The 21,257-nt window shown below is 40.7% G+C and overlaps 1 protein-coding gene across 1 annotated transcript in view; it reads right to left on the reverse strand.

Annotated features, from left to right (window-relative positions):
• Positions 1 to 1,760: 1,760 nt before the first annotated feature.
• The window catches only part of OXCT1 (3-oxoacid CoA-transferase 1), a 128,606-nt gene continuing 109,109 nt past the window's right edge, over positions 1,761 to 21,257 (reverse strand). The window contains exons 15-17 of the mRNA XM_081089001.1: positions 19,555 to 19,635; positions 13,935 to 14,036; positions 1,761 to 3,615 (exon numbers count right to left, since the gene is read on the reverse strand). Coding sequence (XP_080945127.1) covers positions 3,574 to 3,615; positions 13,935 to 14,036; positions 19,555 to 19,635 — 225 coding nt within the window. The 3' untranslated portion in view covers positions 1,761 to 3,573. The remainder of the gene's footprint in view (positions 3,616 to 13,934; positions 14,037 to 19,554; positions 19,636 to 21,257) is intronic.

Consider the following 21,257-nt stretch of genomic DNA (forward strand, 5'->3'; position numbering starts at 1 on the left):
CACCAAACCAATTTTGTGTATATTTGCTGTTATTATTTAGAGTTACATATTAAAAAGGAAAAACTGAATTGTGAATGACTATGATCCCATGCCATTGAATTAATTTATCTGCTCTTTAATTTATTCACTCCTTTACTAAAAATTTTTTTTTCTTTTCTTTTTTTTTTTTTATTATGTATGAGACCAAGCATCCCTGGCTGCTACAGGAGTCTAGCAGACAGGTATAGTTAAGAAATAACTTTATTTTGAGCAGCGGGAACGACAACACAGCACTTAACAGCTATATTGTAGTCTGAATCCTGCTTTTAAAATTTTATTTAACAACTAGTTTGCCAAGCACACACAAATAGATTTCTTGGGATAATGAGAGTTGATAAATATGCAAAGAGAATCCAGATGGCCAAGCCAATAGCAATTTCCTTGAATATCTTATTTCAGAAATACTAGAGTTCAAGATTGCCTTTAAAAGGACAAGAAAAACTGACAATTCTGGCCCAAGGTAATATTCTGGTACAGCATTTTAAAGACCTATCAGTATTTTACAACCAGATATATTAATCACATCTTAGAGAATCATGATGGAAAATTGTATACTCTCTCCATTTTAAAGATGGAGAATCTGAAAATAAGCTTAAGAAACTCAAGACCACAGCCCGTGAGGAAAGGGAGGAGGTTAGTGCAAACAAACCTATCCATTGGATAAATCTCTCTTTTACTTCCATTGGAATAATTTTCAAAGCTGTGCTTACAATGCTGAAATTGCAAGAGAAAGAAAACCTCTATCCACCTTACTACCCACCTAGAAATGGTCTTAACACATCATCTCTGGGCCCAGGTATAAGCAGTTTTGCTCACATTCTGCCTAACTCCTACAGGCGACCACATCCTCCTAGGACTAGGGAATTAGAAAAGTTGTTTGAGTTCACACTCTGGTTTTAAGGGACAAAGACCCAGCTCAGGGAAATGGGCTCACATACAAAGGGAAGCTGGTCTTAGGCACATCCAGAGCCAGGAACCCAAACACTCTCAGGAAACTCCCTCCCTACTGCTCCAAATACATTGCTCTTTGTACTCAGCTTCCTTCTCTCCAGCTGGAGCTCAGCTGGTGGGGTGTGTGTTGGGATTGGGGGTGCAGAAGGGAGAAGGGGTGTTGGCATCAGACTCACATTCTCATGGCTTAGTGACTAGAAAGGAATAAGAAAATTGGCTTCTCTGTCATTTTGTTTTTAAACATGGGAGAAACAACCTGACTGGTACATCCTGGGTCATATACCCCTGGGTATAACCACTGTGTACAGAAGACAGGTACCCAAAATGAGATGTCCCGGGCAAACACCCAGTTCTTGGCTAGGGGAGAGCCTCTTGTCAGGGGAGAACACAGCTGCTCAGCAGACTAGCACTGAAGCCAGTGCAAAATGCAAGCAAACTCAACACACCACTAGAAAACTAACCAATGTATGTGTATCCTAATGAAATGTCAAATAAAAGCAAATATATATATTAACATATGAAGCCGGGGATAGCCAATTTTTATAGACAAATGATTGGCTCTGATAAGGAACGAAGTGCAAAATTTATTTAGGTAAACATTTCATTGTTCTTTCATAAGAGACAATATATATTTTTTTTTTAAAGAAAAGCAACAACTTGATTAGAAAAGTGTGCTGACTTTTGTTGGTGATTCTACCAATTCTGTTGTATAGTTCCCATGTGTAATCACACCATTCCCAAATGAGAAAAAAAGGACAATCACACCAATATATATAAATTTGAAATATTTATTGTATTTCTTATTGCATTTCTTAATATCCATAGCACTCTTTAATCAAGAATATAAAGTCATCTGCTTAGGTTTCGCCATTTAAAGTTGAGAACATTCTTAGAAACACATTGTCTTAAAGTAACAGACTGGAATGATAAGCAAATAAGCTTGCAAATAAAGCAATCATCAATACCACGCATTTTTCCTAATCATAACTCTAACGTAGATATATATTATTCTCTAGGCCTCACAAATTCTAAAGAATCCATTTTACCAGTACTGGGAGAGTATGCTTTCAACCATGAAGCTGGTAGAAAAGACTATTTTATATACGGAGTGTGCTTCTTTAAAAAAAGCCTTTCTCCTCCCTCTAATACCATTCATGACACACAATAGCTGTATATGAAGAGAAAGTGACTTTCAATGACAACCATCACCCAAAAAACATGAATAAATCCCTATGTCTGGAGCCAGAGGAATAACACAGCGTCCTCTGCTATGCCCGCCTCTGTCTGGCGAACAGCAGTCTGGCCTGTCGTTAGGGTGCCCAGACTTCTCACCCCATATATTGCTGGGTTACCCCTGCAGCAACTGTTTGGTACTGAGGATACCTCTAAGAAGTTATTCCTTACAAAACCTAATCCACTATGTTTATTTTTTAACAATAGAAATTCAATCACCACTCTTCAAATCCTAGATTTGCTCATCCTTACTTCCCCTACTTGCATAGAGTTGAATTAAAAGTACTTTGTTCAAGGAAGTAGTCTGGTCAGAAGAAAACATTCTTCTGTAGGAAAAGGCACTCAAATTTAGAAACTTTTCTGACCAGAAATAAGAGAGCCTGAAAAGAATAAAAAACAAACAAAAAACAAAAAACACACCTGTGTGTTCACTGTGACAATGGATTCATGATAAATTACCCCACAGCCCTTCTTGGCTGAAGAGCAGGTATTGTTCAAGTTGCCCACTGGTCTTCAATAACATAGAGAAAGGCTCTTAAGGACCTTCTGGATACATACGAATACTGCACTGCTTCACAATGAGGAAACTGACTAGATGACTGAGGCACTGGCAAAGCACAGATGGTTGCTTGGTTGGTTGCTTGGTTGGTTGGTCAAGGCAACTTAGGTAGGATGTCAGCACCAACAGGCCCTGCACTGAGTCTCCCTCCTGCACAGTTACTCCTCCCACACAGACATGCCCCTGCCTCCCTTCTTAGGCATCTATTTGGTTACAGAAAGTGTGGGAGGAAGAGAGGTGCTCTAGGAAAACAAGATGGAATCACACAATCAGAGGCTCCCCGCAAAAAGTCAGAGAATGCCGAAGGAAAATCAATCGTTAAGACAGCATTCCTCCCAATCAAAATTCACTTGCGTGTTCTCTTCAGGACCCAGTGCAATGCTGCCTTGGTTACCCTGGGGGAGGGGCCACTTTTCTCCCTCACTCTTTTTCTTCACAATTTCTTTAGGAGGGAGAGTACATCAATGAAACTCTCCCTACAGGCCCATCTTGATGCAAACTGCATGCGATTCAGTGTACGTACCACAGAAGATGGAGAAAAATTCAATGAGAGCACCAGTTGTAAAGACATCCTTCTAAGCACTTATAAAACAAAAACTATAATCATATATGTATTTTTTCTTTTTGTTCATCAAAATGCCGTAGCACGCTTGAGAACAGGCTGTATAAAGCATAAAATGCTAGAAAAACCTAGTCAAAAGCTGCTTGTTCAGTATACAGTTATGATTACTGAAACTCTACATGGTTAAAACGAAAAACACACAGTCTGTGATCAATGTTTATTCCACGTTTCAAATTGTGATCTGCTGCATTGGCATGAGTTTTGGTGAAACCTGGTAAAAGAAAGAGAGAAAAAAATAACCAAATTATGAAAAACCTCACAGCATACACATCTTTCCTTTCAGTTTCCAAACATGAAGGATATCAACATGGAACATCGCCTCTCCAGGAACAGCACCTGGAATTTCCTCATTTTTCCACCCTGAGCCGAGACAGAGAACTCCTTTTCTGCTCCCATGTTGTGTATAGTGGTTCTTAACGTTCTTCCACAATAGCTCCTAAATTAAGGACCATTAAGATCAAAACAAGGGGATGGAGGAGGAGCAGAGGGAGACAATTAAAGGGTCCAGATAACCAAGCTCTGTATGGAATGAATCACTGAGCTCTGAGCTTACTGTCTCTGAGACCTCACTCAAAACTGACATTGAGGCACACGTCTCAAAATCCTCAGAACAGGTCCCGTCAATCCACAGATTTGTTCAGAGATACTTAATGTAGTCTTTGATTAACTGGATACACGCAGGGTTGGGGCAAAAGTAGGCTTACAGTCGTTCGTATGGAAAATACTACAATTAATAAATAATAATGTAAGAATGAACTGTGTTTTGTGTACTCACAACTGTAAATCCACTTTGGCCCCACCTTGTATTAATGAAGAGATGTATAGTCAATGAAAAAGTTTTATCAGAATGTTCATAATCAAAATGGGAATGACATAAAAGCAGTAAAAAGATTCCAAGTTATTACAAAAAAAAAAGGTAATAGCATTAAAAATATCAAATGTTGACTGTATTTATGTTCGACGTATGGAACAGCAAATGCATTCCTAGGAGTCTTGAAGCAGAGAAACATAAGCACAGGTCTACATTTAATGATGGAAGAAGAAACCTCAATGTCTGTGGTCTGGCTTCATTTTCACAGATCTTTCCAGAAGCAATGCCAGGTACAGATTTCTTCATTCAATCTGGCAAATACCCACCAAGTCCTAGTAAACAACAGTCCTCATGGAATACACAGTAGAAAATATTAAAATGTAGGTGATTTTTTTTGAGCCCCTCAAGGATGTGGAGATCGAAGTGGGCCTACCTAGTGTGGACCTTGAGGAAAAAGATGCCTCCTAAGAAGGGCTCCTGTTGGCTAACTGGGCTCAAAGACAAAAACAAAAAACCAGAGCCTAGCAGCCATTTCTACACAGGGGACTAGCACACAAACTGCACTTTAGAGAGAAACCCGCACGAAACTGCCACCTCTGCACTGAATTGTCTGCCCGCACAGTGCTTCTGCCATCTGAGCCAACTCTTGTAAAGAAAGGAGTTCATGAACTCCCATTGTTTTTTTTTGTTGTTTTTTTTTTTTTTATTTCAGAGAGGACGGGAGAAGGGAGAGAGATAGAAATATCAATGATGCGAGGGAATCATTGATCGGCTGCCTCCTGCACATGGGCCCCCGCTGGGGATCGAGCCCACAATCTGGGCATGTGCCCTTGACTGAAACTGAACCTGGGACCCTTCAGTCCACAGGCCGATGCTCTATCCACTGAGCAAAACCAGCTAGGGTTTAAATATAATAATATTACATGCAATAAACATTAATATTTCAAGAAAAAAAGGATTTTAAATATAAAAATATCAAAACTATACTAACATACTATGATATCACAAAAGTTGTAAAAACTATTAAAAATCTGCAAATAACAGGATTACTTCTATTATATTCTAAAATGTTTTTCCACCCTCTGGCTCTATTTTTGTTCATCAGTTTATGTTGTTCATTATATTCCAAAAATGAGTGAGATCATGTAATATTTTTCTTTCTCTGACTGGCTTATTTCATTTAGCATGATGCTCTCCAGGTCCATCCATGTTGTTGCAAATGGTAAGAGTTCCTTCCTTTTGAAGGAAATAACAAAGATCAGAGCGGAGATAAACGACATAGAGACCAAAAAAACAATACAAAAGATCAACAAAACCAAGAGCTGGTTCTTTGAAAGGATAAACAAGATTGATACACCTCTAGCCAGGCTCACCAAGAAACAAAGAGAGAGGACCCAAATAAACAAAATCAGAAATGAAAGAGGAGAAATAACAACAGACCCCATAGAAATACAAAGGATTGTTAGAAAATACTATGAACAACTCTACTCCAACGCACTAGACAACCTGGAGGAAATGGACATATTCCTAGATAAATACAACCTTCCAAAACTTAACCAGGAAGAATCTAAAAATCTCAATAGGCCAATAACTATGGAGGAAATCGAAGCAGTAATCAAAAAGCTTCCAGCAAACAAAAGCCCGGGGCCAGATGGCTTCACAGGGGAGTTTTACCAAACATTCAAGGAAGACCTAAAACCCATCCTCCTCAGACTATGTCGAAAGATCCAAGAGGAAGGAACACTTCCCAGCTCATTCTATGAAGCCAACATCACCCTAATCCCAAAACCAGATAAAGACAATACAATGAAAGAGAACTATAGGCCAATATCCCTCATGAACATAGATGCCAAAATCCTCAACAAAATCCTAGCAAATCGGATCCAGCAGTACATCAAAAAGATCATACACCATGACCAAGTAGGATTTATCCCAGGGATGCAAGGATGGTACAATATCCGCAAATCAATAAACGTGATACATCACATAAACAAATTGAGAGAAAAAAACCACATAGTCATATCAATTGATGCGGAAAAAGCATTTGACAAAATCCAACACCCTTTCTTGATAAAAACTCTCAGCAAGATAGGAATTGAGGGATCATACCTCAACATAATAAAAGCCATATATGACAAACCCACAGCCAACATCATAATCAATGGGCAAAAACTAAAACCATTCCCCCTAAAAACAGGAACAAGACAGGGATGCCCCCTCTCACCACTCCTGTTCAACATAGTACTGGAAGTACTAGCCATTGCGATCAGACACGAAGAAGAAATAAAAGGCATCCAGATTGGAAAAGAAGAAGTAAAACTGTCCTTATTTGCAGATGACATGATACTGTACATACAGAACCCTAAAGACTCCATCAAAAAATTATTAGACTTAATAAATGAATTCGGCAATGTAGCAGGATACAAAATTAATGCTAAGAAATCCATGGCATTTCTTTACACCAATAGTGAACTTACAGAAAGTGAAACTACAGAAGCAATCCCATTTACCATTGCACCAAAAAAATTAAAATACCTAGGAATAAACTTAACTAAGGAGGTAAAAGACTTATATGCTGAAAACTACAGGACACTGAAAAAAGAGATAGAGGAAGACATAAACAGATGGAAGAATATACCGTGTTCATGGATTGGTAGAATCAACATCATCAAAATGTCCATACTACCCAAAGCAATTTATAGATTCAATGCAATCCCCATTAAATTACCAAGGGCATATTTCACAAATCTAGAACAAACGTTCCAAAAATTCATCTGGAATAAAAAAAGACCCCGAATAGCTGCAGCAATCCTGAGAAAACACAAAGTAGGTGGGATCTCAATACCAGATATCAAACTGTATTACAAAGCCACTGTTCTTAAAACAGCTTGGTACTGGCACAAGAACAGACATATAGATCAATGGAATAGAATAGAGACCCCAGAAATCGACCCAATCCACTATGCCCAATTAATATTCGACAAAGGAGGCAAGAGCATACAATGGAGTCAAGACAGTCTTTTCAATAAATGGTGTTGGGAAAATTGGACAGATACATGCAAAAGGATGCAACTAGATCACCAACTCACACCATACACAAAAATAAACTCAAAATGGATAAAAGATTTAAACGTAAGACGGGAAACCATAAAAATACTAGAGGAATCCACAGGCAGCGAAATCGCAAACATATGCCGAAGAAATTTCTTCTCTGATAATGCTCCTAGGGCAATGGAAACTAAAGAGAAAATAAACAAATGGGACTACATCAAAATAAAAAGCTTTTGCACAGCAAAGGAAACCATCAAAAAAACAACAAGAAGACCCACTACATGGGAGAACATATTTACCAATGATACCACCGATAAGGGTTTAATTTCCAACATATACAGGGATCTCATGAAACTTAACAAAAGGAAGATAAACAATCCAATAAAAAAATGGGCAACAGACCTAGATAGACACTTTTCGAAAGAGGACATACAGAAGGCAGAAAGACATATGAAAACCTGCTCAAAGTCACTAATTATACGAGAGATGCAAATCAAAACGACAATGCGTTACCATCTCACACCTGTCAGAATGGCTATCATCAACAAATCAACAAACAACAAGTGTTGGAGAGGATGTGGAGAAAAAGGAACCCTTCTGCACTGCTGGTGGGAATGCAGACTGGTGCAGCCACTGTGGAGAACAGTATGGAGCTACCTCAGAAGACTAAAAATGGAACTCCCATTTGACCCTGTGATCCCACTCCTAGGAATATATCCCAAGAAACCAGAAACGCCAATTAGAAAGGATATATGCACCCCTATGTTCATAGCAGCACAATTCACCATAGCTAAGATTTGGAAACAGCCTAAGTGCCCATCAGCAGATGAGTGGATTAGAAAACTGTGGTACATATACACAATGGAATACTATGCTGCGGTAAAAAAAAGGAACTCTTGCCTTTTGCAACAGCATGGATGGAACTGGAGAGCATTATGCTAAGTGAAATAAGCCAGTCAGAGAAAGATAAATACCACATGATCTCACTCATTTGTGGATTATAGAGAACAACATAGACTGATGAAAAAGGACAGACCCAAAGACTGAGAAACAGCGATCAGGCTATCAATCCCCAGAAGGAAAGTAGGGGAGGGCGGGGGTAAGGGGAAGAGATCAACAGAAGGACTTGTATACATGTATATAAGCCAAACCAATGGACATGGACAACGGGGGGATGGGAGCATGAGTTTGTGTGTGGGGGGGAGGTTGGGGGTTAAAGGGGGGGATGAGGACACATTTGTAATTCCTTAACTAATAATAAAAAAAAATAAAAAAAAAATTTACATACGTAAAAAAAACAAAAAACAAAAAAAAAGAGTTCCTTCCTTTTTACAGCAGCATAGTATTCCATTGTGTAAATGTACCACACTTTTCTAATCCACTCATCTGCTGGTGGGCACTTAGGCTGTTTTCAAACCTTAGCTATTGTACCAGTGCTGCTATGAACATAGGGGTGCATATATCCTTTCTGATTGGTGTTTCTGATTTCTTGGGCTATATTCCTAGAAGTGGAATTACTGGGTCAAATGGGAGTTCCATTTTTAATTTTTTGAAGAAACTCCATACTATTATCCACAGTGGGTGCACCAGTCTGCATTCCTACCAGCAATGCAAGAGGGTTCCTTTTTCTCTGCAGCCTTGCCAGCACTTGTAGTTTGTTAATCTGTTGATGATAGCCATTGTGACAGGTGTGAGATGGTACCGCATTGTCGTTTTGATTTGCATCTCTCGGATGAGCATGTTAGTGACTTTGAGCATGTTTTCACATGTCTCTTGGCCTTCTTTATGTCCTCTTTCAAAGACTCCTATTTTAACCAACAGGACTGAGGCTTTCCCCATCCAATCAGAGCTGCACAGCTCTGACCAACCAGAGTGGCTCTATTCTGACTAATCAGGACAGTGCCTTTTGGACCAATCAAACTGCAAGGATTTGGAGTCCTCATTTGCTTGAGGACTGCTCCATTCTGGCTCTGGGAGTACATTTTCCCTTTCTTAAGGCTGTGTATCCCTAGCTGAGCTGAAACACGAAAGATGTTTCAGCAGAGCAGAGTAGAACAGACCAGTGCTGGCCAGAGCAGATTAGCACAGAATGGAGCAGACCAAAGAACAGCAGAGCAGCACAGCACAAAGCAGACCATAAAGCAGTAGAGCAAGGTTGTCTAGCTGGAGAGAGGCCTGGCCCCAGGGCCACCTGGCTTTAGGGCTGCCTCAGGTCCTGCTGTTTCACAATTGAGCTATTTTGCACTGAATAAAGTTTCCTTCTTCACAGCACTCCAAATTAGGGATTCCTGCTGGCCTTGAATTGGGGCCAATGAAAGCATTTTGCCTTCCAGAATAAATAGTTAGTATTTTTGTTAAATTTAGGAAAGAAGAAATGAAGGAATGAGTGAGTGGACTAGGTAAGCTTTAAAGAACTGGAAGAAAAGGTTTCTAACAGAGGTTAAGTCAGTATTAAAAATAGGAGTAGACAATTATTTGGACTTGATGAGGTTAAATATTTTTAGTTCATTTATACATTATTTCTGTATTAGCGTGCCACAATGTCAAGAGTTAATATCCCTTTTCTATTTTTCTACTAAAAGAATGGCATGGCCAGAATAAAAAGGATCAGTGTGCCTTGGTATAGAGAGCTTAGAATAAAGGAGAGCTCATTCAGACTTGCCAGTTCTAAGAACAGATGTATAATAATAGACAAAATAGGAGACATCTAACAAGTAGATACAAGTCACAGCTCATATTTGCACAGAACTTCGACTCTCCAGAAAAGAATAAAAGACATAAGGACTCTGAGTATTTAGAAAGTGTCTCTCACAAACAATCCTTTAAAACAACAACAACAAAGCATTTGTGGAAATAATTTAATGAAATAAAAATTTTGCCTTTTCTTGAAAGAGAGTCTTTATAGAATTTCCTCTAAAAGCACACAATGCCTTAATTTCTTAAACATCTCATCCTTTTTCTTGTCATGTTGGCCCTATTTTGAGCTCTTAATTTCATTTATATGCTCAATGTGGAAACTGACTTTTATCAGAAGATGAAGCTTTATACACACTGACGTAGCCTCCGTGGTGTGTTCTTTTTCTTTAATGAAAACATCTACTAAACAACCATTTTTTATTCTGTTCTCTCACAGTCTCATCAACATTGAAAGCCCATGCAAGCTGAAGCAGATTGTCCTGCCACGGTGATCTACGGACTAAGCATAAGACTACATGATTTCAGTGCAGAAGATAAGCCAATGATCTGTCTTCCCAGTCCACTGAAATCCCAAGAGCATACTGTTTAATGCTGGTATAAGGCCAGTTCATAATAGATATTAAGAGCATAAATTTATTCAATGGGGCAAAGATTGTCTGCAGCTGGCTTCTGTCAGATCCCACTGCAAACATATAAATAAGTAGTATCCTCATGTAATGTTATGCCACGGGTGGTTTCGGTGTATTTCTGCCCGGAGAATAAAACCAAGACCCTTGGCAGTCGGAACTGCGCCAATTTGTTCTGTCTCATTCACATGCCATGGCCTTCTGCAGGGACCATGTACTGCTTTGCTCTCGGCCACATGGAATGCAGCTCAGAAGTAAAGACTCGCCTCTGTGAAGACAGCCTGCAGTTTTCCAAGGCTGCCTGTAATTGGGAGCTGACATCTCCCCCACCTCTAGAGTTCCTATCTGAAAAGCCTGCTGTGGCCCGGAAGGTGTGGCTCAGTGGTTGAGCATCGACCTTAAGAACCAGGAAATCACAGTTCCATTCTGGTCAGGGCACATGCCCAGGTTTCGGGCTCTATCCCCAGTGTGGGACAGGCAGGAGGCAGTCGATCAATGATTCATTGATGTTTCCATCTCTCTCCCACTTCCTCTCCTTCTCCCTTCCTTTCTGAAATCATAATATATCTAAAATGCCTGTGTGGCTGTCCACCTCAGCCACACCCTCCATCCCAGCCTTTATCATAACAGTGGCCTTTTCACCTCTCCCTGCCCGGCTCCTTTATCTCTCTCTCTCAAAAGACTCAGAGCTCAATCCCCAAGAAACACAGAGGGAAGTCCCTTTCTTTATAACAACTGCATTTTGAAGGAGAGGGATCATATGGAACAAGGTCTCTGTCCATTATAAATTGGCTTCTCTTGCTGTGAACCACTCTTGACCAGAATTATGTTTGGAGTGTGATGAAAGTTCCAGAAATAGAGCCAATTATTTGCATTTCTATGACAAACTTTCCACAGCCTCCTTTAGAGTTCCAGACATATATGACCCTTAAGAAGCTTTCCTACCAATTGAAAAGCAAATTCCTCCTTTCAGCTGACAATATCATGAATCTAACTCATCATACATTTTTTTGGTCTTTAACAAATTTTTTATGAAAGCTGTTTCAGGTAACACAGATAGGATGCGATTTTCTTCCAGTTTCTGTGCTGCTAACTGTACTGTGGTATACAGCAAAGCCTTAGTAATACTTTTTTTAAAATTGGCAAATGTTTCATTACAGTGATTATTTTTTAATACCCGGAAACTACAATTTTTTCATGTCCTGTTATCTGATGCTGTCAGACACTATCTTTTTCTTTGAAATTCTCAGTATTTTCTCAATCAGCCTATATCCACATTCTGTATATTTGGCCATTCACTTGCCCATATTCTTAGATATAAGGGACATTTTAGCAACACATCCTCATAATTACTTTGACCTTGATTTTTACTTTTTTTTCCTTTATTATGCAGCAACTTGGCTATTCTCTTCTAGAATATTCACTTTCAGTTATACAGTGAAGGCCGAGTGGGCTTTTTCTCAAGCAGAAACCTTGATTAACATGCATAGTCCTGTGTGGACCAAAATGCTACCTATACCATCATAATCACATGGATAGCTTGTGAATTATAACACAGAATTATCAAATAAAGTAATACTATGCTCAGAGTCCTTTTATTATTAAAAGTATCTCACTGATAACCCAGCTACTGAGCAGAATGTTTTATTAATCAGAGCGTTCCGGTCCCTAGACAAACAATCCACTACCTGTGATTTCATCTGCCAGGGTCTAAAGCCATGCCATTGACCATCAGATCCTCAAAAGCTAGTTCTTTTGTCAGGGTGGTTCAGCTATGCTACACCTTTCCATTTTCAGGACAAAACTGACATACAAATTAACATTTCATCGCAATGGCCTAATTTGGAGGACACAAGATGACATGCCAATGTCAAAAGAGAAGGAGGGGTGATACTGTAATAAAAGAGGAACCCCTGATATATTTTTCAATGTATAAAGACATGGAAACTGGCACTTAAAAAAAACAACAACAGTAAAAATCCATCTTTTTCATTCCTGATTTATGGACAGGACTTAAAAATAGGCTCTTCCAATGAGGCTCTTCCCTTGTATACTCTCTTTGGCAGCAGAGAACTGAACACTGTATGGATCTCAAATATGCTACCTACTGAACAGGGGCTGACTCATCCACACAGTGGGAAAAAATGAAGAAAAGTTCATTAAGTAAGAATGGTTTGCTTTTATCACTAGATTAAGGCATTCTAAATAGTTAAAGTATAGGCAAATCCCATTTTTACCCCCTGAGGTTATTGAAAAGGTAATTAAACATGTGCCTTTTGTGTAAGGCATTGCTGGCAGACTTCTTTTCTCCCAAGAGAAATTTGGAAAAGGTTAATAGACAAAGACCTTCATACAGTAGCAGAAGCAGGTAAATGTGGATAATTAACTATGCAGCAAAATTGCTTTTATGGAAATCAGTTATGCATGGATAGGTACCGGCCAGGCATGTAGCACCCAAGGAAGAAATGTATGAGCTCTCTGCATGACTTATCAAATATGTTTTGTTAAACTACTTTCTCCAGGATCTGTAGCTGTGACGTTTCCCCTCATTATAAGTATATTTCATTTTAAATAGTAGATCTGTTCTTAAAAAGGTATGTAAGCAGCAAATTTGTTTCCTTCATTTTCTTCAGAGCCATCCATCCCCTCAACTCCCATTAGGTAGGTGATTGATAAATAAGCACTTATACTAAAGGGCAATTATTTACATTGCAGTATTATTCTCTTTGTTTCAAAAAGGGATTTGGAGATTTCTTAAATGGATACTCCCTGAAGAACTTATCTACTTTGTAGGTCAGAATTTTATGTACTAAACTTGTCTTCAGATATAGGATCTGCCTATTTTGTGACTATAATCTGGCAGTGTCAGAAGCCCAACATTCTAATAACTTCAACAGATGGAATAATCAGGCATAGAAGCTACTCAAAGAGAAATTCATAAGCCACAGATGGGCTTAAAAATAAGGAAGTACCAATTCTCTGTGTGCAGCTCACATTTTTCAGTCAATCAAGTTCAGCCACGGCTGATGTGTAACCCAAGAAGGGAGAATTGCAGGGGACTTTACAGAGTGTAGCTTAGAGTTCAAGCTCGCTAGACCTTCTGTTTCCAGCAGCTCCGGGTGGTTCTTCCCCTTCCTGCTTCAGACTCCAAACTCTGGCAGATGAGTCACAGCCTATTCCTGCTCCAACCTGCTCTCATCTGGAGGCCCCCTTCCCTCCACTCCTGTTCTCTGCAAAGGTCAACTCCAAAAATGATCACAAATGAATGGTTCATGTCCTGTAAACACCCATTCATCAAGCTGGTGACATGGGGTAAGTGGCTGGATTGTTCACAGAAACACTTACTGCGAAGTCACACCCGGTGCTCTTTTTGATGTCGTCCACTGTCAGGCCTTCCCAGAGTTCAATCAGAGTCAGCCCCTTCTTGCTGTCCACATCAAACACAGCCTGTTGGGGCCAAGAACATGACAATGACGATGGCTATTACAGTGATTATTTTATAGCACAAAACAGAAACAAGCTCTCAAGTTCTTAAAGGAGAGACAAGACCCAGGACAAAGATTCTGAAAATCAGCCATAAAAAAATGTCAAACGAATTCTTACATCTTGGGGAGAATAAATGCCAGCTCCCTAATTGGCAATTAGCTGTGGAGCACCATTGATGCCAGGAGCCAAAGGAGTGTTGACTATTGATGCCATTTGCTACTATTATAACCAGTTTTTTGTTTGGTTTGGTTTTGCTTTAAATATATTTTATTGATCAAAGAGGAAGGGAGAGGGAAAGAGAGACAGAAACATCAATAATGAGAGATAATTATTATCGGCTGCCTCCTGCATACCCCTCACTGGGGACTGAGCCTGCAACCTGGGCACATGCCCTGACCTGGAATTGAACCATGACCTCCTGGCTCATTGATAAATGCTCAACCACTGAACCACGCCAGGCAGGCATAACCCGGTTTTTTTGTTGTTGTTGTTTTGTGTGTGTGTGTGTGTGTTTTTATAATTACTTTACTTTGTTTAGGTCTAACAGTTCTGGTCAAATTTTCAATTAAATGATTAATAATGATTTGAAGGAAGAAAGGAATGGGGCAAAGTAAGGAGGGAGGAGATATTTGGAAGGTGAAAGCACAGGAATGAGAGGGAAAAGCTGATGGATGCCCCTGGGTAAAGAGTTACAGGAAACAAAAGAAGGTGCTTGGAAATGGCTCAGAGTAATCAAAGCAAGAACTGTCCTGGCCCTGAAAGACCTCCACCCCCAGGTAAATACTAAACCTTTCCCTGTAAGTCCTAGTAAAAGCACACAGGTCCAAGAGGATAGACAGCATAGCATGGGAATCTCCATCTAGAATGCAAATCACATGAAGATGCTTATGTTCAGAACAAGAGAAGGCCAAGCTCACTCTAAACATTCCATTACAACACCCTGGCTGGTAACACAAGGTGAGGGTAGTGCCGGATGGTAAAGCTTGACCTCTGCAGGTAGGCTCAACCTGTTGTATCTGATTTCGAACACATGCTGTCACACTCAGTTATGACAACTGGAGTAGAAGAGGCCCACAAAGTCACTTACTATAACTTCCCACCAAGAATTCTTCAAAATGGCTCTGCTTAGGAACTTCCAGTGGCAGGAGGCTCACCTGCTCAGGCAGATGCCTATGGATGGGAAGCTCTGGGTAGAAGTCACCTGCTCAGGCAGATAGATGTCTATGGATGGGAAGCTCTGAGTGGAAGTCACCTGCTCAAGGCAGATAGATGTCTATGGATGGGAAGCTCTGAGTGGAAGTCACCTGCTCAGGCAGATAGATGTCTATGGATGGGAAGCTCTGAGTGGGAGAGCCAAGCTGCTTCCCTGCGACTCCAGCGTGCTGGGTCTCCAAGCTGGCCTCCCTCCAGCAGGCATTTCCTCTTGTGGTTTTCATGGTCAGCTTCCTCTTCCTCAGACTTATGCATTAGGCTGCGCAGATCATTCCTCTTCTGTAAACTGACCTTAAGTTCAACTATTATTTGAGGGTTTGGATCTTTCCTTTCAGCTGGCTTGGAAGTAAACTCTACGCTGTCGCTTTGAAACATGCTCCTGGTTAGGAGGCTAATCTGAACACACAGGGTGTAGAAGGAAGAACCTTGGCTTAGAACTTTGCAATCTTTGGTGATGCTACCTTCACAGCTGAAGATGGATATCAAAAAACCCTGCTTCCCAGGGTTAGTCAAAGATACTAACCTTGTCATACAGGTCAAAGATACTAACAAATCACACCCTGCACGCCGGGCATCATGCCTGGACACAGCAGGACATCACAGGGGCTGCTACAGGAATGGCCTTTCTCCTTAACAGCTCACCTTATTGTCACCTGTGTGTGAACCCAAATCAAAACCCCCAAACACTTATTTGTCTCCAGTTAATCGACATTTCTCCCCAGGAGCACAACATCAAGGCAACCAGTGATACAGTCTCTATCTGTGTGATGAATTCACAGATAACCTAGTTGATTTTGCTGGAAAAGATAGTTTAAATTAAGAGGAAATATTTCAGCAGACTTGCTCTTTGTTTACTCATTTTTATGTTTCTAAAAAAAATATTCGTTTTGAGAAGGAGAAAATGCTCATTTAGGAATGTCTGCATGCTGCAATAGTTTATTTAACTCCAAATTGAGAATTAAAATATTGTAATGGATTTTTCCTTTGCAGAAACTCAGTCTGGAGTGCTGTTCGCACGGATTTCCTTTTACCTGTATTCCGAACAACGGTCAATTTATGCACATGGAAGAAATCAGAGAAACAAAGCCTCCGGATGGCGTTGTTATTGAGAACAGGCAGGGAAGAGATGGAAGAGAAGATAACTGTGGTGCCGTGACCAGGCAGATAAACATTATGGTAAAGTGAATTATTGCTTTTAAAAAACTTTTATTAAAACTTTCATCAAACCCCAATTAGCTCTTGGGTTCATATATTGAAAAACCAAGTATCTGTTATTAAAAAGCGGAAAATTTACTTTGGAAAGATTTAGGAAGATTCCCATCTAGTGGTATAAAGTGCAAACAAAACAATATATTTGATAAAAATAAGAGGCTAAAACCTAAGAGCTATACAATAAATTGTTCAAGTGCCAAGGATGATACTAAAACTGCTTTATTCATGTGGCATATGAGCAAATTAATTATTTTATCACCAGCATAAAAGGCTCCATGTGGATAAAGCAGTTAATCACAGTCTGGGTGCTGGGAGAAAGGCACCTTTCATAATCTCCTTCTAGAAACAGGAAACTTGGAAATCAGGGTCATAACATCGCCATGGCCTCTTTCAAATGGCAAATGAATGGAATTTTCCATAAGAGCTGAAAACGGAATTCTAGTCCCAAGTCTGCTCCGCAGGGCTGTACACATTTATCGTCCTCAATGGCATTGCATTCTCATACTTACTCATTCAACAGACATTTACTGGGTGACTACTGTATAGAACACAGGGGTAAACATGTACCACTCTTCCTTGAGGTACCAAACATTCCATACATGGCTGCCTGTCACTCAACTCATTTCTGCTACACACTGTCACCTGCAGTTAAGGCTCCAGTGATCCCCGCATGCTAATGACTTCCACAAGCCTGTTCAGATCGTGATTTCTCCTCTGCGCTCTAGATCCACATCTACAATCGTTGGTTAGAAATACCTGACTGGATGCTAATTATTCAAGAATATTGACTTGAGAATGTCCAACCCGAGCCTATTCTTTTCCTGCCTCCCATTGATCCGCCCCTTCTCCCCTTACACTAAGCGTCACTAAGGGTACAACAAGTCGACCACCCCCTCCAGCCAGAAAATGTAGAAATCTCCTCTGCTTTAGTGTCCATGTCCACATCATCGAGTTAGGCTGAGATCATCATAAATCTCTCAGATCTGCTCCTGTCCTGTGGTTTAGGATCTTCATTTCTGGCCCAGAGCAGTGGAGGGGACTTGTCACTGGCCTCTGTCTCATCTCTTCTCCGCTTACTCTACTCAAAGCTACAGCGCTCTTTCTAAAATGCAAACCTGATCAACTGTGTCCCCAGACACTAAAAATTGCCGGAAGGCTCCCAACTGCCTTCCAGATAAAACCCAAATTTCCTAGCAAGGCATTCACATTCCTTCATAATGTGGCCCCTCACTGTCTTTTCAACATTGGCCTTCAGAACCTGGCTGTTCCACGCTGTTCCACACTGTTCCACCTGCGGGTCCTTGCCTAGGCTGTGTTTTCTTAACACCTCCCAGGCTCTGCCCACTTTCTCCCCTTTGCCTAGAGGAGCTTCTTTGGTCTTATTCTCACTTATAAAACTCCTAGTTATCTTTCAAGACTCACCACTCAATCTATCAGTTTTCTTGGCAAGGAAAGTATAATACATTGAGGCAACAAGCATTCACTGTGTCCCGCAAGCACCATACTAAGTGCTGAATAAACAGTGCTGAGTGAGATGGCAGAGCTTCGAGGTCATGTGAATACAGCGGTCAGTGCTAAGTCAGAGTAAGTACTGGGATTCGGAGAAGCTCCGGGAAGACTTGGGGAGGGACAGAGAAGACTTGCCAGAGAAAGAAAGAGCTGAGACACAGAGATGAGCAGCAACGAGCCAGCTGGATGGGGTGGAGAGAGCATTCCAAGGACAGAGTCAGGGTGTGCAAAGTACCAGAAGAACACGGTGGGGGGATGTACACAGTTCGAAGCATTTAGTGTGGCTGAAGTGGGGACATGTTAAGGCAGAAACTGGGAAACTGAAACTGGAGGAGAAAAGGTATAAACTGTGAAATGCCTTGCAAAACATGTTAAAGCGTATTTTTACCACCTAGAAGCTTTCGCTGACACCCTCCCTGGCTGTCAGGCAGCCTTCCGGGATGTTCCCTCCTCAGCATCTGGCATGCGCCTCTCACAGTGTTCCAGGTTTACATTCTACCTGCTGCTACTGCAGAGACCATGCTCTGCTTTCTGAGGCTAATGCTGGGGACAGTCTGGTTCAGAGAAGGTGGTTTCATCAAGACACGGAATTGAGAAGATGACACCCTCCTCGCTCACTTATGAGAATGATGTCTTTCCCACACCCTCAGTTCAACTCTGGGTCAGAAAGAGGAGGGCAGACAACTGCCCCGGAGGCTGCCCTCTGATGGGAACAGCTTCTAGAGGCACCACCAGCCAATGCTCCATCTAAGAAGAATTCAATGTAGGAGGCACTGAAACGCGGACAGTCCACTCTCTGACAGGGGCTGGGACACGAGGAAACCACAGACAAGATTCCTGGGTTTACAGTGGGGCCTGTACTGTGATAGGCATCCAAATGACTAAAACCTATTTTTTTCTGAGCTTCCTAGAATAAAACCCAACAATTTGTACATGTGGTTTGGGAAAGCATAGAGGAAAGGTAGAAAGGATAGTCTTAACTTTGTATATATCATCCATCTTAGCAGTCCAAGCATAATGAGCAATAAAACTTTTCTTGGATTACATCACAGTCAAAATTACAAAGGGCAGCAGTTCAATTCTGTGTGCCTATGTCCATTTCCAGAGAGTTGCACATTAAGAATTCTACATTTTGAAACATTAACCTGATAAATTTCTCTATTTAGTCTACCCACAGACTATACTATTAAACTAATCCTATAACTACCGATGTAAAACACTTTCAGAGCGAACAAAAAAACTCTAAAAATGCTTATTTAAAAAAAGGTGGAGGCAGACATTAGAGCAGCGGTTCTCAACCTGTGGGTCGCGACCCCTTTGGGGATCGAACGATCCTTTCACAGGGGTTGCCTAAATACATCCTGCATATCAGATATTTACATTACGATTCATAACAGTAGCAACATTACAGTTATGAAGTAGCAACAAAATAATTTTATGGTTGGGGGTCACCACAATATGAGGAACTGTATTAAAGGGTCGTGGCATTAGGAAGGTTGAGAACCACTGCATTAGAGGGAATAAAAGGTGAAAGGAAGGCATTTACCTTTTCAGTGATGATGCGGTTGACACACTGCTTTCCAGTTAATGGCAATGTACATTTCTCCATGATTTTATGTGTATTTCCCTGTTTTCAAAAAGAAACATCAAAGAGAGAAGTTACAGACTGATGTTTATCTAGAACTGACATAACTGCAGGACAAACAGGACTGTCCCCTAAGTGCAGGCTGATTCCACATCTCTGCACGCTCAGGCTTCCACTTTCTTTTCTGTCCCTAAAATAATTCAGGGGCAACACCAAACGAATAGCCAAAGGTCTAATCATTTCCTTGGGAAACACCCTGCATCAACTTGACTTCTCACGCCCCACTCCTTACATCGCGGAGCAAGAAATTTCACTTCTCGTATCCTGCTTCTTTTTCTCCTCTAGGGAATGGTCTTCTTGAAAACATGAGCTTTATTGACCAAGGACAGGTAGGAAGCATACACGGAATGGCAAATGCATACTATCCCCTCTAAACATTTTTTATTCATTAAAAAATTAATGTATCAGCAGAAAACAGCAGTCCTTATCTTGTTCAGTTCTCTTAGATCTGTTCTCAATAGGAATCAATTTCAATTATTTTTAGTATTGTCTTTTATACTTCTATACATTTTCTTCTTACCTCTGTATTTTAAAACATAATGTTGGCCATGGAATTTTTATGGATTAATCAATATTAGTTATTATCTACTAACTTCTTATTGGGGCATATGAAGACTTAACTCTCCCACAAACCCCCAACATCCATCATCTTCATTCAGTTCCTACATAGCTATCGCAACTCGTAGGTAACTTTATAGTCAGAATTTACATCACACTGATGAAACGACCATGTAAAACTGCCCATTGCTAGGCCAGGCAGTGTAGTAAACCATGATTAGATTCTCTTATACAACCATTTGCTTTTCCTGACCCTCCTTTTGTTTACTGGTAAAATGTGTGAATTGGCCAAATCCACATTTTCCCCCAAAATTTCCTTTAGCCACAGTACGCTTTCTTCAAACGTAAAATAAAAGAGGGATTCAGTGTGGAAAGCAGGTTTTTTTCCCATTAGCCTCCCTGCCCCCAATTCCTAACCTCCCTTTCCCCCCTATAGCGCCCCCACCCCCCGTGGTCCCTGAGGCACATCTGTGGGGCACAGCTGTAACAACAGCTTTGACAATGATCTGCTCTTTAGATCACTTCGTTCTGATTATATCAGTTTCCTTCCTAAGTAGCAAGCATCAGGAGCCCAGACTAATCTTTCCCTTGAGGCTGAAGGCTGACCTAGAACATCTATTAAAAATGGCTGTCAACTTCAGCGGGGAAGGGGGGGAGAGGTAAGAGATCAACCAAAGGACTTGTATGCATGCATATGAGCATAACCAATGGACACAGACACTAGGGGGGTGAGGGTATGTGCTGGTGGGTGGGGGAGGCTGGGGGAGGTCAATGGGGGAAACTTCTTTTTTGGGGGGTCTAAAAGCACCACACATGATGTCATCAGCATCCTGAGCCATCTCAATGTTTACCTACTTCAACATGCACCTGCTACCTGGTTTACATCTCTCTGAACACTGCTCAGACCAAGGATGTGCTGTTCAGAGGCAAGGGCTTAATTAAGATTTGACTCCTTGTGATAACCTGCCAAGGCACCAACACACCAGTAATTAACAGGTTTTAGTGTACTAAATCCAATGTGTGGCACAAAAGGTATTCAATACTTT

Source organism: Myotis nattereri (genome assembly GCF_964212035.1).
Source record: "Myotis nattereri genome assembly, chromosome: 4".
In the NCBI taxonomy this organism is placed as follows: Eukaryota; Metazoa; Chordata; class Mammalia; order Chiroptera; family Vespertilionidae; genus Myotis; species Myotis nattereri.